This window comes from Pocillopora damicornis, chromosome 8, assembly GCF_964200805.1.
Source record: "Pocillopora damicornis chromosome 8, jaPocDami1.2, whole genome shotgun sequence".
In the NCBI taxonomy this organism is placed as follows: Eukaryota; Metazoa; Cnidaria; class Anthozoa; order Scleractinia; family Pocilloporidae; genus Pocillopora; species Pocillopora damicornis.
In genome coordinates, this window is record NC_142677.1 from 14,037,426 (window position 1) to 14,054,401 (window position 16,976).

The following is a 16,976-nucleotide window of genomic DNA, read 5'->3' on the forward strand; positions in this document are numbered from 1 at the left end:
GCTTAGAATGCGAATGGAAATAACAGGTGATGGAAAAAGAGGAAAAGGAAGCCACGTACACCTGTGGAAAAAATGCAATCGTCCATGTGAAACGAATGGATGATCCAGCAATTCCATGAATACGCTCGAGCGAAAAGCTATTGACGGAGTCTCCACAAGGCACTGACTACGCTCTCCAATTATATTTGCACTGATCAAGGGAAAAGTTAGTACTAGACGTAGACTTGGAACAGATTGAGACCAATTTTTCTTTTATCGTTTTATTATGTAACTTGTACCGAACATTCAGAATATGAAATACATCGTCCATCACTTTTCTGATCACAGTACACAGGAAAAAGGCCCCAGTCATGGTGAGATGTATTGTAAACTCCCGTTATGTTGGGTGCATCAGAACAATTATGAAGGTCTGAAGAAAAACAATTTATATCGAATCAGTACAGTAGAGAAAAAACCACAGAGGCTGTATCCCGTACGATTTAACCTGTCATGATGAGCAGAAAGAAACGGAATATATAACTTATAGATACCATAATAAGATGATGAAGCCAAGTTATCGAGTAATGAAGATTTACGCTCGTTCCAAATCAAATTTGTTTGATCGCCATTAACAGTCAAGCAGTTTAAAGGCTGACGTTTCGAGCGTTAGCCCTTCGTCAGAGAGATTGTTTGTCTCACGATAGAGTCAATTTTGATGTAGATCACGACGTTTCGACTGCAATACTGCTAGTCTTCTCAGGCGACGGGGTCGATTGTTTACGTGTCCGCATGGAAGAATTTGAGGAACAAGCGATAACAAATGCGACTTGCAAACCTAAGATCTGGAAACGATATGTAGAGGATACTTTCACAGTCTTAGACCGGGACCATGTCGACGGCTTTTTTACCACATCTAAACAGTCAACAGCCTACTATTCGTTTTACCATGGAAATCGAGAAAGATAACACCATTCCTTTTCGCGACACCACAGTTACAAGGGACCCAGACGGTCTTCTCACCACCACTTTCTACAGAAAGCCCACCCACACTGACCAGTACTTAACCTATGATTCACACCACCCTCAGTCAGTAAAGCGTGGTATTGTTTATTGTCTAGAAGACCGAGCCAAACACCTCACAAGGAAACCGTCAGTTATCTCTGAGGAAAAGAAACACTTGTCATAAGTACTTGTTTCAAATGGTTATCCTTCTTCATATGTATGAAAACTCGCAAAGACAACAAGGGTAACAGCCAACAAAGAATCCGCGCAGGAATATAAATCTACTGCCATTCTCCCTTACATAAAGGGTGTATCAGAGGTTCTTCAGCTGCCTACAACAACAAGGCATACGAACCGTTTTCAAGTCGAACACAACACTTAGGTCCCACTTTGTATGACCTAAAGACGCCTTGGAACCATAAAAAACAAGACGGTGTCGTTTACAAGATCCCATGCGAACGTGGCAAAGTGTGCATCGGTGAAACTAGGAAATCAGTGCGAAAAAGGATAAAAAAAACATGACGGAGACATACGGTTTGCTCGTAATCAGACCTCTGCGGTTTCGGAGCACGCTAACGAAGCGGGACATATTCCTATTTGGAGCAAGATTACCCCCACTGGTACACACGTAGGGTTAAAGAGGCTATCCATATACGACTTCATCCTAACAACACCAATAGAGATAGCGGAATCAACATTCCAGAAGCTTGGATACCCACGATCAAACAACACAACAACAGATTTATGAGGACCAACGAGGGAACTGGTACACACGTAGGGTTAAAGAGGCTATCCATATACGACTTCATCCTAACAACACCAATAGAGATAGCGGAATCAACATTCCAGAAGCTTGGATACCCACGATCAAACAACACAACAACAGATTTATGAGGACCAACGAGGGAACTGGTACACACGTAGGGTTAAAGAGGCTATCCATATACGACTTCATCCTAACAACACCAATAGAGATAGCGGAATCAACATTCCAGAAGCTTGGATACCCACGATCAAACAACACAACAACAGATTTATGAGGACCAACGAGGGAACACCATATAATAACCGGAATAATAATGAGGATCGAAATGCACCAATAACAGCATACCAACGTGCTACAAATAGCGACATGTAAACAATGGACCTCATTGCTTGATGAAGACTAGCAGTATAGCAGTTGAAACACCGCAATATACATCAAAAGTGACTCTATCGTGAGACAAACGAACAAAGTTCATCTCCTATCGAGATCCTCCTATTTAGTTTGACGTACCCCCTCCATCACTTGTCTGGTCGCAGTACACTGGGAATGAGTCTGATCCATTATTGGAAATTTCGTAGACTCCTGTTTCCTTTAAGGCTTGGGAACAGTTCTGAGGCAGAATAGCTGGAAAAATAAAAGTAGAAAAGATGCTTATACGAGTCCTTGTACACGATGAAGATATCTATAGATCTCTCTACTGTAATAGACTGTCCTTGCAATCTCATTTTACAAATCGGAAATGAACTGAGTGGCTTTTTTGGCAGTCAAGATGAAAGTGTATCGTCATCAAATTCGAATACTTTTTGTGTAAAGCTTTTATATATGATTTCAATAGGTTGGCACGAATTACTTCCTCACTACAAGTCGTAACGTAATAACTCTTGTTCTAAATCGCAATGAGTCGGTTTGGGAAAACAAAAACATGCTAAATTGTGTTAGATGTTAATGATTCCCCAAGCCACAAAACGGACTGGCCATCGAAAATCTAAGATAATTATGATACAAACAAATACTTGCTAAAAAGTGAGAAGGAGGTTTTTCGTTATACACAACTAACATATTTAAACATGAAGTCAATGACTTTAGAAAATTTCGTAAATTTTCCTACGCAAAAAAACCAGAATACCAAGAAGTATAAAAAGGCAGGAATACTTGCATCACTTAATGAATAAGCTTAAAATACCTTGGTCACAGTTCTCTCCCCCGAGTCCTTGTGGACACACACAACGGTATCCTTTTGAAGTAAAACCAGCTTGACAAGTAGAATTTTTCTGACATGGGCTGCTTCCACAAGGATTCTGTGATAAAAAAAAAGGAAAGAGTGCTTTTCCTTTTTTGTATTCTAAGAGCACGTGCGCTTCTTGAGGGATTACTATCACCATTATCATTATTATCATCGTTTTAATTTTGAAAAGAGGTCATCAGAGTCATTCTTTCGAAAAAGCATTAAACCTCAAAAAGATTTCACCTGGTCTCCAACATCTGGAAAATGAATTTCGCCATGAATGAAGTCTGTTGTATGCTGCACCGCGTCCCACTGATTTAAAATTACCGAATTAAAGAGTGCAGGTAATCATCCTAGAACATAGCCACCTTTTCTTTCTGTTTATATTTCTGTGGTCAACCAGTCAGTCGTGTCGAGTGAAGTTTCACCGAAAAAAAAAACCTTTGGTTTTGTTTAGGTTGTAAGGCTTACTTCAATTCCTCGGTAGCTGAAGCCATTTCGGGTTATGAAGTTCACTCTGGTGACTTGTAAATGAGTGCTGTTATTCAGGTCGCATAAAGGAATCTCACTTAGTACTGGCCCGTAGTTGTAAGACACACAGTCAGGGTCCCCATAGCAAATTAGTTCACAGCCTACTTCACTTTCAACTGGCACAGATTTGATTATGTGATTAAGTAAATACTTGTCTTTGGTGACTGATTTGAATAGAATGGCTCTGCACTCATCTGAATTTGCTGTCACAACTAAAAAGAAAAAACAACCCAATATTATCTGTAACTGATAAACATTATCAATGTTCTATCCCCCATAAATAATGCGAGTTCCTTACATCTGTAGCAAGTACTAGCATTTGAAAAACTTATAATGATGAATTTGAAAACGAATAGTGATGCGAACTCTTGCTTTCTTTGAGTTTGTGGGGGTCGTTGAACTTGTTACAGGACAATAACACACACCACTTTTTTTCCTTCAGCGGCAAAGTTCACAGAAACACAGAGAGGATGATCAAGACATTTAAGATACATTCAAAGTCATCATATGGTGTGATCATGTCAATTCGGGGTACATATTGATAATGGAACTTGTCCACTGAAAGCAGATTCTGTCTTGAATTCTGTCTATACTCGGAATCCAAATCATTACGAGTTTCTGTGGGTTGAAGATAATTACAATAGGTTGGAATATTCTTAACTAATTATTTGGGAAAGAAACGTATTGATTCCTGCAAACTAGAAACTTTGAATGGGGGTTTTGGATAGATTACTTCTATTACCCGAGTGACGGGTGAAAGTGGTCTTGTTTCTATCAATAATAGAAGTTTACTATTCTTGCCATTATTTCTGTCTTTGCCTTTAAGGTTACTCCGCACTTTAGCGCTGGAATGGTGCTCAGATATTAATTGAGAACAAATGTTGCGAAATATTTTTCGTTTATTTTGATGGAAATTTATTTTTTCTTTATACTTTGAACTTTCTTCACAGAATCTTTAGTCTTAAGAATGCTAAAAAAGTGCGTCTTGAATGCAAGTGAGGCAGATGTGATGTTTAAACTGAAGAACTCATACGCTGTGTCAAAAAAGGCGTTCGTTTTCTCGTGGTGAGAAAAATATGACAAAGTTTATGATACCCTTAAAATTAGATTTCGCCAGAGTTTAATCCAAAAAATAAAAATCGTGGAGGTTTAACTTGCTATAAGAAAGATGTTCCGTTTCGTTGGTGGTAAATATCATTATAAGATAAAAACAGGAAAATGTTAATTTTTCTTCTTTTCTTTTTGACAACAGGTGACTCGGTAATTGGTAACTGCAGATAAAAGTTCGTCATGTTTTTTTAATGAGCAAATGAGTTTGTACACTAAGGGCCACAAATTCTCTAAACACATTAAAATATACTATCCTCCAACTGTAAAAGATTAAACAAAAACGTCTGGATGTGGTAAAACCGTGGTTTGGATTAGTTTGACCTCGAGCAAATAACCGGCCCATAATGTCAAAGAGGAAACAGCGGCAAATGCTAAAGTGCAATTTCCATCAGGAAATTGAAAAGTCGCCATCTGAAGCTTGCAGCAAACATTGAAAACACAATAACGATGACACCGTTGCTTTATTTTCTGTCAATCGCGCTTTTTTTTTTTACGGTAGTTGTGAAGGAATCGATTTCTCAGTTTTCATTTTGTCAAAGAACATATTTGAATAACCAACCTTGTGACCAGGCAGTCTTGGGTATCATTGAACCAATAGCCGTCGAGAGTTCTGTATTTATACCTTTAATGGTACGATTTTGTTGAACAAGAAGTCCGTCCATACAAGGTATTAAATAAATGAGGAAAATTTAAATATATTTTTTAACAGAATACCAAAGCGTTTAAACTCCGTTTCCATGGCCAGTTTTGCTCAATAGAGGCTGCAAGGATGAAAGGCCGTCAATTGTTAAGGTTATTTCTCTTGCTAACTTCACACGTACCCACCATCATCGAACTTATACAAAGTTGTTTAAAATTTCCATCTTATATAAAACCTAACACAATAGCTATAACACTGTGTAAATTAACCAATTCCAATTGTTCGACAGAGAACGTCGTAGAGAATGTCAACATCCAATTGTAGGGTAGAAGGTACCGTTCAAAGAGGTACTTTCTTTTTGTTTTGTTTGTTTGTTTACTTACAAGCTGAAAGAAAGTAACAAGTCGTCAGTGTAAGTTTTCCGCGCCAATACTTTTTTTGGGAGAGTAGGATAACAGTGCGAAAAATACGAAAAAAAGCTGCACTATTATGTTACAAGATAATCTGGTTTTATCGATTGACTTGAATATGTAAATTTGCCACCGTAAAGGATTTCAGAGCTGATTTTTGAAAGCGTTCGCTATACGTCGGAGCTGATAGACGGTTTCATGAGAGCAAATGTCGATCTACACACGCGTTTTAAAGTTCTGTATTTCTCTCATGCCCTTTGCAAAAACAAAATCCTCTTTCAAATTGCAAATGTTTTCCTAAATTTGGAAGTTTTCGCAATTTACCAAGATCCGTTGTTTCTTTGCATTCTTTTTATGCCTTTTTTATCAATTTCATTATGCAAACTTATCAAACTTTGCGCCTTCCGGTAGGGGTCTCCCCAGGATGGTTGCCTGAAGGAGAAGTGTGGCGCCGTCAGAAAATGAAACACTTTCAGTGCCATCAGATTAAAATGTTCTTTCCTATGGAATTTCCGTTTGTTTGTCGTATGACTTTTTGATTAATAATGGTAATAGGACCGAGTAATCAGACGAGTGATTAACAAAATCGGACGACCGCGAAGCGGGAGTCCGATTTGTCAATCGCGAGTATGATTACAGACAGAGATGGACGACACAAAGTCCTGTTACCAATTAATCATAACCGTTACAATTTCCGAAAAAAATACATTTAGGACAAACATCTCCGGTACAGACAACGTCTAAAATAAAATTCCTCTATTTTGGAAATACCCCAGTTTTTCTTTCAGAATAAGTGGTTGTTGCTATGGTTATTTTGATCAATTCTGTGATTGGTGGATCGAGTCGAGTGGACTTAGTATAATTGTATGCTTCAACTCTCCCATTGCAGGTGTCCGATAACGGCCAACTGTCTGTTCACAACTATACATGATTAGTGAAAAATAAAGCAGCTAAAGCACCAGTCACATTTGAGGAAATTGTAATGGTTATGATTAACTCCGTAGTGACACAAAGGCGGCTCTGAGGAGGGCTCGCCGTAGTCAACTCCTTCAAATAAACGGAGATTTTCGTTTTTATGATTAAAAAAATGGATGCAAAAACTGACTTCTCAACTTTCATTAGAACTGAATTAGGAGGACCAAGTCAATGAAAACCATGCAGCAAGGGAAATTCGTGTTTCATTCTAATATCAACTACTTCGGGCCCTTCTTAATGGACACAATGTTTCGTTTCCTACTTTCCTACGGTTGTATTCTCTCTCTCTAAAAACCAAAACCATTGCCCTATTAAAATGTATCCCCTATACAAGCAGTTGATTTTGACATAAACCATTTATCAATACCTCCACTGGTTGTCGTGTAAAAGTGATAGAGAGCCAGCCATATAAGCCTTACACTCATTGTCGTCATCGTTGTTTTGGAGGAGTCATTCCGATGATCGCACTTTAACCAGTTCTATTCGATTAATTATCTTCAACGGTCTCAGCGTCTGCCGTGAGCGTAACAGCCTAACTCGACGGAGACATCACCTGCAAGAGGGAGATTGAAAGCCTAAGTCAACGGACACAGCGTCTGAAGGGAGATTAAGAGCCTAAGTCGACGGAACTGGCGTCTGACGGAAGATTTACCTTGCATTTCAATGAGAACAACATTTGGATTCCATTGATGTGTGTGATTTTGAGTTGTTTCCTCCTTTTTTCCTGTCTTCTTCTTTTTTTTTTTTTTTTTAGAATGGTGATTATTTCTGAAAATGAATTTGAAGCAAGGGAAATGAACTTTTGCCAAGAGAAACTCATTTGAGACACAAAATCCACCTGCTAATGGCACCTTTTATCATGTAAAACTCGAGACATTCCGAAATTCACACTTTGAAAATTGTTGTTCTTGCGGTTGTTCTCAGGTTTGCGTGGATAGCGACTTATCCTTTGGATATAGTTATCTGCCCTTCAATCAGTTATGCTCTAAAGTTTAGGTTTGAGTTCTGACGCCGGAGATTCCGAAAACATTTTACGAAAATTGCTAGATCGAGTATTGTCGTCACCTGTTTCCTCTAGTTTTGATCTTCAGAGTTAATTCTCAGCCAATATTCGGTCGAGTTTTCTTGAAATTTGACGAAACTTGGGGTGAACCCAGTTAAGTTGTCTCAAATGTTTTAGTTTTTCTAACTTTTTGAGATATTGCGTGCAATTCTAACGGGTTATGAAATCGATTTTAAAATTATTTTTTAAAAGATATCGATTGGGCACCGAGTTTCCACCTCCCATTAAATTTCAATGAAAAACGTTGTTGATTTAAAAATTGATAGGTCGAGTTTTGTTGTCTTCTGTTTTCGCTGGTATTCTGGACTTCAGAGTTGATTTCTTAGCCAATATTCGGTCGAATTTCCTTGAAATTTGACGAAACTTAGGTTGAACCCAGTTAAGTTGTCAAAAATGTTTCAGTTTTTCTAACTTTTTGAGATATTGCGTGCAATTCTGACGGGTAATGAAATCCATGTTAAAATTATTTTTTTAAAAATATCGATAAGGCACTGAGGTTCCACTTATTATAATTCAATGAAAAACGTTGTTGATTTAAAAGTCGTCACAGTAGACTTCCCTATTACCTTAAATACTTCGACGAGTAAAAATTCTCTCTGCCTTCCGTGAATGGTCAGAGATATTGAGAATAAAGTTAATTCAGCTGCTTGTTTTATTTCGATTTGTAATAAAACACTGGTTTGTTAAGATGACAAAAAAGAAAACATCGAGCCCGCTGGAAATGACATCACGCAGTGAAGAAGATAACCAAGGTCACACAGAGGGGTTCCTGCCCTAATAGGATATTACAAAAATAAAATTCTGTGTATCCCCACAGAATTTAGTGTAGAAACGTGAGTTTATGCATTTTGCTTCGTAATTCATAGGCAGGAACACGGGCTGTCAATCTAAGGACTTAGACACCCCAGGCCCCACGACGAACTAATTATGTTCAACAGACATAGTCATTATATTGTCAATCGAGGATTAAACCAGTTGTATTCACACTCTTTGCCTTTCAGTTTTTCTTTCCTCGTCTAGAAGAAAAGAGGGCATAGAGTAACTCAATCACAAAGCTAAGTATCAAAACAGAGCAAAAAATCCTAAACCATGAATTCTAGGTTTAGGTCAATGACTCTGTATCAACGCCCATATTCACCTAGCAGATACGAAATCGGCTTGTGTGTAGCTGAATGCGTTAAGATTTAAAAGTTAAAGCTTAGTGCGTTATACACAAGGGCCACTTAAATGGAGCTACATACAAATATACATAAATAAGACGTACTACACGTATGATGCGTCTTGGGTGCGTACTACGCTCGCTACAGTAATCAAATCTATACTTGTTAAAATCTTGCTCATCTCTTCGTTCGAAAAAAGTTTCTCAGCCGTTGTGACAGCTGGCAAGCGTTTCCCCGATCTCCATCCAGATTTCTCTGGTCTCCTCGTCGTTACCCATTTGCCATCAACTCAGATCTGCAAGTTCTCCCTTTTTTCAAAGTATTTGGAATTTTTCAACTGCTAAAATTTCCCCCCAAACGGCTCTTTGTCCCCGATTGCCGAACGGCCGCGGCGATTCGCTTTCGACTATCGTCTACACTTCCTTCACGCGACAACTTTCTCGTGTCACGTGAACCTGTGCCAGGCCTACACCCTACGCCTCCATCAAATCCAACGGGGCAAGATATAGCCTGGGTGGTAGAACTGTCACTTTGTCCATTGACGTCATGTCCTTTGCGACTACCCCGGATGACGCTGCTGGAAGAACTAGATGAATTGAGACTACTTCGTGACAGCGAGGCACCGGAAGTGCGTTGAAGAGCTAACAACTGAGCCCGTGCTTCACCAAGAGCATCGGTCAGCTCAAAGCGTTCCTCGCACTCGCGTCGAACAGTTTCTTGTAAAAAGACCACCTACGATAGTAAGAAGTACGTTAGTTTTAACAAAAAAGATTTTTCCCTATCTCAAATTTGAAGTACACTACTTAACCGGAAGATTTCACCCTTCTGCTTCGAAGATGAAAACTTATTTACTACACAGAAGAATAAACGAGTAAAAGATAGGAAAGGAGAAGTTCAACAAAAAGGTAAAAACAAAGAGGTACAGACGGAACGACAGGCAGACAAACGCATAGGTAGACAGACAAATAGAATCTCTATCCTTTTCGACCTAATCTTATTTCCTTTCGTCTTCCAGTTGAACTAAATTTGTCACGGACATCAAACCTTGGCGTAAGCGGTAACCAGACCGGTAGATGAAAAGCAGACAGGCAGGCAAAAAATGTTCAGAAACGAATAGAAAATAATGATCGAGGGACACATATCGCAGACTTAGAAAGAGAAAGCAGACAGTTTAGAGGAAGCTCATGCAATTTTTTTTATTTTTATTTTTATTGACAGTCAGACAGTCACAAACAGAGAGCCAAACAGACAAATCAGAAGGGACCATGTATGACACGACATTCAGGAATAAAGAACCTGGTACCTCTTGTCTCCAAGATTCACTTCTCGTTTCCAGTTCGTTTATCTGCTGCTCGGCACTTTTGAGCATCTTATCCGACTCCTGAAGCCTGGTTCTTAATCTTAGAACTTCTTCGGAGTCTGCCAACGGCTGACGCAAGCGATTCTCCAAATCTACGATTTTCGCTTCCAGATTTTGTACGAGCGAGTCATCGGCATTTTTTGTTTGTTCACTTTTCTCCTAGAAAAATAGTAACCTTCCTAAATGTAAGTCGTCTCAAGATAACCTAACAGAGTACAAAAACTTACAAAACCTCAGGACAAAGAACTACTTGGAAAGATTATGGAAAATACAACATTTTGGGAAAGGGAACTTCCATAATCAGAGATTGCAGAATTTCTTTCCAAACTACCTTTATTTGTAATTATGCCGGTATGATTTAACTACATAAAAGAGGTTCATGACCTGAAGAGATAGGCTTCACCTTAGCCTTAGCTAGCCCACTCTGTGCAATGACAACGAGCTGAAAAGAGGTCACGAATTATTTGAACTGAGTCTACACAGAAATCGAGATTGCTTTGGTTTCGTATTACCATGATGCGTGATTAGTCTCTGTGATTGGCGCAACCCTCTCCAACCAATCAGATCCAAAAACTGAACCAATCGCGCCTAGGTCACTCGCGTTTCCCCGCGTTTAAGGTCGTTTTCGTGTTTTTGTTCTGAGTTCTTATTGGCTCCTCGAGATTACCAACTTTTATGCTGATTGGCCATAGTTACTTTGATTTAGGTGTCACGACACTCAATCGAAAAGCGCTCATGAGAATCAAGAGTTCACCCACTTTAGCTTCAGTCAATTCCCGTTCCAGACGTTTGATATCCTCACGGTGTCTTCGGTTCATGGTGGTTATGTCCTCTTTAAACTACATACAGGGAAGTGCAAAAGAAGTGTTTGAGCGAAGTGACCAGATTTAATCATTGAGATAGCAAAGCGACTCATTCTTGGCCGTTCGCTTCTCGTGCAAGGGTAAAGGAAATCCACATAGTCTATCCAAACAATCGTCAGATAACAATTAAAGTTCAGTATCATTTCTGTTTAAGTTACTCACCGTGCAGTTTCGGCAAAACTATGAGTTTATTCGCCAATTTTCTTTTCTTTTCGTTTCATAACTACTTGCATGGGAGAGGACATAATTTTAAACAGATATCAAATAACTGGAGCAGTATCCTACGTACTCTGTCTTGTGCAGCCTTGGCCTCCTTCTTCCACAAGCCGAGCTCTTCTTGGTGTTTCTGCTGTTCTTCGTCCATTTCCTATAAAAAAAAAAGGAATAAGACAAAACAAAAAAAAAACAAAAAAAAATCAAACAAAACAAAATTTACTGAGAGGAATAATGAATACGTGACATTTTCACAAGAAAAAAACCGTCGTGTACAATAACTTGCACTGACACATATGTGCAGTAAAAGTGGCTCTAAGCATGAGCACAACTTTTTGTTATAAAGAACAGCTCCCGTAGTGTGCATGTTGCAAGGAACATGAAGTCATATCCTCTGAAGATACTACACGGCGGAAAGAAACAGCACCGTCAAATTTCGGCAAAACAAACAAACAAAACATAAAGCATATTTCATAAACGATAAAATCGTTGCTTTTTTCTGATAAGGAAAACTTAAGAGATATTTCTGTGACATCATTTTTTCGTTCTTGCGGAGCTCTAACGCGCGAAAAGTGCACAAACGGAGCACCCAGAGCAAAGAAAATATGTCATTATTGCAACACATCAGGCGAAAAAAAAAAAGGAGTCAGTTCTTAGGAGGTGGCCTCAGAACCGTATGCATTTAAATGCCCTTGTTACACCAGAATTATTAACATACTCTGTATGCATTGACAAGCCAAAGAAGCAATGCAGTGTACCTTCTGAAATCCTTCCGTTAAATCCCTCCACAGGTTGTTTTTCTCCTCATTGAACTGTTCTTCTTTTTCCTTCACAATTTTGTTGAGCTGAAATGACGAGAAAAGGTTATTAAGAGGGTTATAATGGCTTATTTTGGTTAAGATTCTTTGAAAATTATTATTCATTCTTTCTCTAAAGTTCCTTTTCAAGGCTACCTTTCTATTGTTTTTAGTTTTCAATCTGGTTTTGCTCTGAAGTTAAATCTGCATACAATTGGGATAGTTTTGTACCTTTTCTGGCCAAGCATCTGCCTCTTCCATTTTTTTCTTAAAGCTTTCTCTCAGTTGCTCTATACGGTTGTGATGGGCAGATATCATCATCTCTCTGTTAACCATCCACATGCATTTAGGGGGAAATATGATAGGAATAATTATAACTAGATATCAATGATTAATAAGATGATGATGATAATGATAGTAATAGAAAAACACATGTACGTGTACCTGTAAGTTAGGTTAGTTTTTTTTGGTAAAGATGGTAAATAAGATAATTATTGTACTTGTTTTAAGCTGTGTGCCAAGTAAGTAGTGTTACTATTGAAAGCTATTTATGCAAAGCTAGGTCTGTGTAATTAGTAGGTAAAGAATAGGTGGATTATGAGGAAAAAATTAAAGATAAATTAGGAAAAAATTTAAAGCCCTGTAAGAGTTCCTTTATAAGTAATCTAACTGGTAGTAAAAATAATGAAGCTCCATTGCAATTTTTGTTTGAGGTACAGGCAACTTCAGGTAAAATATGTGGATGTCTATGTAAAATGGAATACAACCCTTGCTTATAAAATCTTGACTCAAATGGACTGTTTGACACTTAACTACAAAGCTTAGTTGAACACTACCACATTAACTATAGGATATATACAAAATATGTTAGGCACACCTTTCTTCTTTTAGAGCTGTGACCTCATTTTTTGCTTTGAAGCAGGATTCCTTCAAAGCCTTTACACAAAATTAAAACAGAATATAAACAATTAGTTACATGTACTAGGTAACCAAAATATTTTATCAAAAAGGAAAAAAAATTGTCTTTTTTTATTGTATGTAGGTACAATAACACTGTACAGCAATTTGTAAAAGTCTTCAAAGTTGTAGATTATGAATACTAGGAAAATGATGGAGAATGATATCAATAGTTTCAGTACTACTATAATTTTTACTAACAACATAATAACATTTTCACTGTCAGTAAATTAATAGTCCTGTATATGTGAAACAAAGTGTTAAGTTGTCAAATGCAGTAGCAGTAACATGGAAGTCATTGGTCAACAGATTCCAAAATCAATTTTCTTCTTTTAATTAATTTTTTGAGATAGTGTTGAGAATTGAGTAATTAATCAACAGTGTCAACTGACATTTGACCACTAGATTGCATTCTAACTTACCTCTTCAAATTTACTCACAAAGAAGCAACTATAAGATTGAAGAAACTGAAACAAAAATGGAAGAAGCAAGAAGAACAAATTAAACAACCCTACCTTGATTTCCTCCAGGGAATTTGCACTTTTCTCCTCTACATCATTCCTTGCCTTTGAATATTCTGCAACCTGCTTCTCAAGATTTTTACAATTTTCCACTAGCTGCTGAATCTGCTTCTCTTTGGATAAAACGTCGCCTTGGTTTTTCTTGATTTCTTCTTTTAAACTTCCTGATTCACTTTGAAATTTGTTTTTCCATTCATTCACTTCATTAACTTTAGAACTGAAAGGAAACATTATACTGAATTTAACATCTATTGGAAGTTACACCACCACTTATTCAAGCTAAAACAAACTCATCATTTTAACTTAAAGTCATCACTACAAACCCCAATTGGTGTGTATCTGCATCTTTGGTTACAAATTTAATCAATATTAATAAGTATTTTTTCTTTTGTAGGATATAAATAAAAGCAAATAAAATTTTACAATTACAAATTTGATTACAACCACATAACCACCTGACCAGAGCACAGTCAACTCTTATAAAAGTGGAAAGAATTGGGATGCTAATACCAAGGGAGGTGAGGTGTTAAACCAAGGGAGAGTTCTGCTAGTAAAGACATGTTACACTTCTCAATACAATGTGCCTCCATGGCAGAAACTAGGAACACAATCTGTTGTAGTCCAGGCAAATTGTGTACCCAAGTACCATCTTCTCCCTCCCCTTCATGTTCCCTTCCTATCACTAGAACTAATCAGGTTTGTCTGATAGGTTGAAACATTGAAACAGTATCAAAGTTTGACAGTATTGCACAGTGACACCAGCCAGAGCTCAACCTGGGATGTCACCCTTTTAAGTCTACTGCACTACTTACTTCATGAGTTCCTTGTACTGTGATAATTCTTTGCTATAGGTGTGATTCTGTTCCTTTGTTTTGATCAATTCTTTCTCTTGGGCATCAACTCTACCTTCTAACTCAGTGCATTTTGAAGTAAGTTCCATGACCAGTGCTTCAGCTTTGCCAACAGCCTCATGTTGCATCTTTTTTTCATTTTCGCACTAATGGAAAAGTTTGTATGGTGTCATTTAGCGATTACAAAAAACTCAAATGTACATCAGTAAGACAAAGAATTATAGACATGAACAACTAGAGATTAGTTCAGAAACCCACCCACACACACTGTGTAAGAGAACGTTAGTATGAATGGCACACAACTTGGTGTTCTCTAAGAATGATAATGTCTCAGGTTCTCGATTTGTTCAATGAAGATATTTGCCGCTTACATTAACCCTTTAACTGCCAAGAGTGACCAAAACAGAATTTCCCCTTACAATATCAATACTATAACAAGTAGACAAGTGATGAGAATAAGGAAAAATATCAATAAAGGGGTTTTTAGTTGATCCAATACCAAACTCTCTGAGCTATCATCATAAGAATCACATGGCAGACAGTAAGGAGAAGTACTGTAGAGATCTTGAGAGTGAAAGGGTCAACTAAGTACTGGAAAAGAGTGACACTGTATGCATTTCACAAAGTACCATCCTACCTTAGATAAACTCTCCTCAAGGACTTTTGTATCCTTTGCAAATTTCTCACATGAAAGAGCAACAGCATTCACAGCTTTACTGTAACTCTCTGTGATGTTACGACAATTTTCTCTAACACTAACTTTAATGTCATTTAGTGCTGTCCTTTGTGTTTGTAAGGTTTCATGAAAGGATGAAATTTGCCTCACAAGACCATTCAACTTCAACTGAGTTCTCTTGACTTCCTCATTCTTTCTCTGAAGTTCCTCTTCAAGATCATCTTTCTGTTGTTTATAGTTTTCAATCTGGCTTTGCTTGGAAGTTAACTCTTGCACCAAAATCTTGGTCCTACCAACAAGATTATAATATGTCATTATCAAATAATGAAATTCTGCTCATATTTTAGTAAAGGTCAGTAGTATTAAGACATGAGTTTTGTTTCTCCTGAAGTACACAGTTAAGGCTATTTAAAGCTCCCTGGAGGCAGTTAATCCTGATAAGTAAAGCTCAAAGAGGTTTGTGCAGTTTGAATAATTCAAAATTTCTTACAAGCTACTGAAATTATTTATTGAATAAATTGAGTTGTGGCTCTGACTAATTGGTAAGTGAACCAAGAAAAAGGGAATAATGAAATAGATTAACAATGCTTTAATTAACCCTTTAACTCCTATGATCTGACTGGTAATTTTCTCCTCCTGCTGCTACACATTTCCTTGTAAATTAGTTATGAGAATTTGGTGTTAAATCAAGATAACAATATTTATATCTGATAAGTTTAAGTGTTCTCAGTACCTGTTTGCTAAACAATGTAAGGAAATTATAGGAAGAAATTACATGTTCATCACTTCTGGGAGTTAAAGGGTTAACATTGATTACATATTAGTTTGATAGACCATACAAAGTACCATGTAACTTATTTATATAATAAGCTTAATTATATGCATATCATGATTGGTCCAGTTGGTTATGATCTATTGGAAGACAGACACAGATGACATCACCATTAATTACATTTAGCTACTCCTACAAAACAAATAGATTCCATGTTATTGTGGTTCTGTTCAGTAATAGATCACAGAAGACATTAAAATGTGGTATGGACAGCAGTGTCTCATTCTCACCACATTTTGATTCACGATCTGTGATTTATTACTGAACAGATGCACAGTACAACAAGAAATCTATTTGATAACAAGACATTACTATATATCTTCTCACCTTTCATCGCTTGCTTGCAATGCCCTTGAAAGCTTATCACTTTCTTCTTCCATACTGGCCACTTTAACTTTGAGTTTTTCTTCTCGCTCTACACTTTCGACGTAGTACTGCATTTTCCTCTCTGCTTCCTTCACACGTTCCTCCAATGCTTTCATTTCGCTGTGAATAAGGTAGCTGACACCACAGAACTGACAAACTGTGTCATCTTTTGGCATCTCCCGGATTTCTGTAGGGAGGGGGTGCTCGGGAATGAATCGTTCCATCACAGTGCAGAGAAGAAAGTTTCTATTTGAACTACACCATGTTTGATTTCTGCAAGAACGTACAGTAAATAATAATAATAAAAAAAGATTTGTATCGGTTTAACACTCAGGGAACGAGGAGATATAAATTATTTATTTTTATCAAGTCGAGGGCACATAACTTTGCTCATAAAAAAAACAGTCAAGTTTTGCAAGAATATCTGAATATAAGTTAACCAAAAACATCAAAACATGCAATTTCGAAGGATATTAATTTTCGTTCGACTCACCGGAAACTTCTCTAACTGATAGCCGAAAATTAAATTCTGTGAAGTGTCCAGAATTCACATCATTCAATAAATATGCGTCCTTGTTCATCGTTAAAGCGAACGATAAATTTCAAATCAGGACAGATCAAAACACCAGTCAAGCAAACATGGCGTCTATGGCGTCTGGTTTCCAAGGAGCCAGTGTTA

General features: G+C 37.5%; 2 protein-coding genes and 1 pseudogene across 4 annotated transcripts in view; 1 reads left to right on the plus strand and 2 right to left on the minus strand.

The window, feature by feature from the left end:
• Positions 1 to 8,181, minus strand: part of LOC149041508 (uncharacterized) — a 41,945-nt gene extending 33,764 nt beyond the window's left edge. For 2 of the 3 annotated variants that reach the window (XR_016189017.1, XM_089214140.1), the window contains exons 1-4: positions 5,173 to 8,181; positions 3,444 to 3,715; positions 2,931 to 3,045; positions 2,258 to 2,371 (exon numbers count right to left, since the gene is read on the minus strand). Coding sequence is in view for 2 of the 3 variants with exons in the window: in XM_089214140.1 (XP_089070266.1) it covers positions 2,258 to 2,371; positions 2,931 to 3,045; positions 3,444 to 3,715; positions 5,173 to 5,275 (604 nt within the window). In the remaining variant the exon portion in view is untranslated. The remainder of the gene's footprint in view (positions 1 to 2,257; positions 2,372 to 2,930; positions 3,046 to 3,443; positions 3,716 to 5,172) is intronic. The other variant, XM_089214141.1, reaches the window with a different exon arrangement.
• Positions 370 to 1,586, plus strand: LOC149041513 (uncharacterized; annotated as a pseudogene).
• Positions 8,182 to 8,335: 154 nt separating the features above from the next.
• LOC113669016 (uncharacterized) lies at positions 8,336 to 16,969 on the minus strand. Its single transcript, XM_027185004.2, has 12 exons — positions 16,791 to 16,969; positions 16,259 to 16,570; positions 15,061 to 15,388; positions 14,385 to 14,569; positions 13,567 to 13,789; positions 12,972 to 13,030; positions 12,326 to 12,419; positions 12,056 to 12,142; positions 11,374 to 11,451; positions 10,980 to 11,060; positions 10,165 to 10,380; positions 8,336 to 9,593 (listed from the first exon to the last, which is right to left on the minus strand). The coding sequence occupies exons 2-12, from the start codon at positions 16,519 to 16,521 to the stop codon at positions 9,195 to 9,197; spliced, it is 2,013 nt and encodes a 670-aa protein (XP_027040805.2). The 5' UTR covers positions 16,522 to 16,570; positions 16,791 to 16,969; the 3' UTR covers positions 8,336 to 9,194.
• Positions 16,970 to 16,976: the final 7 nt, after the last annotated feature.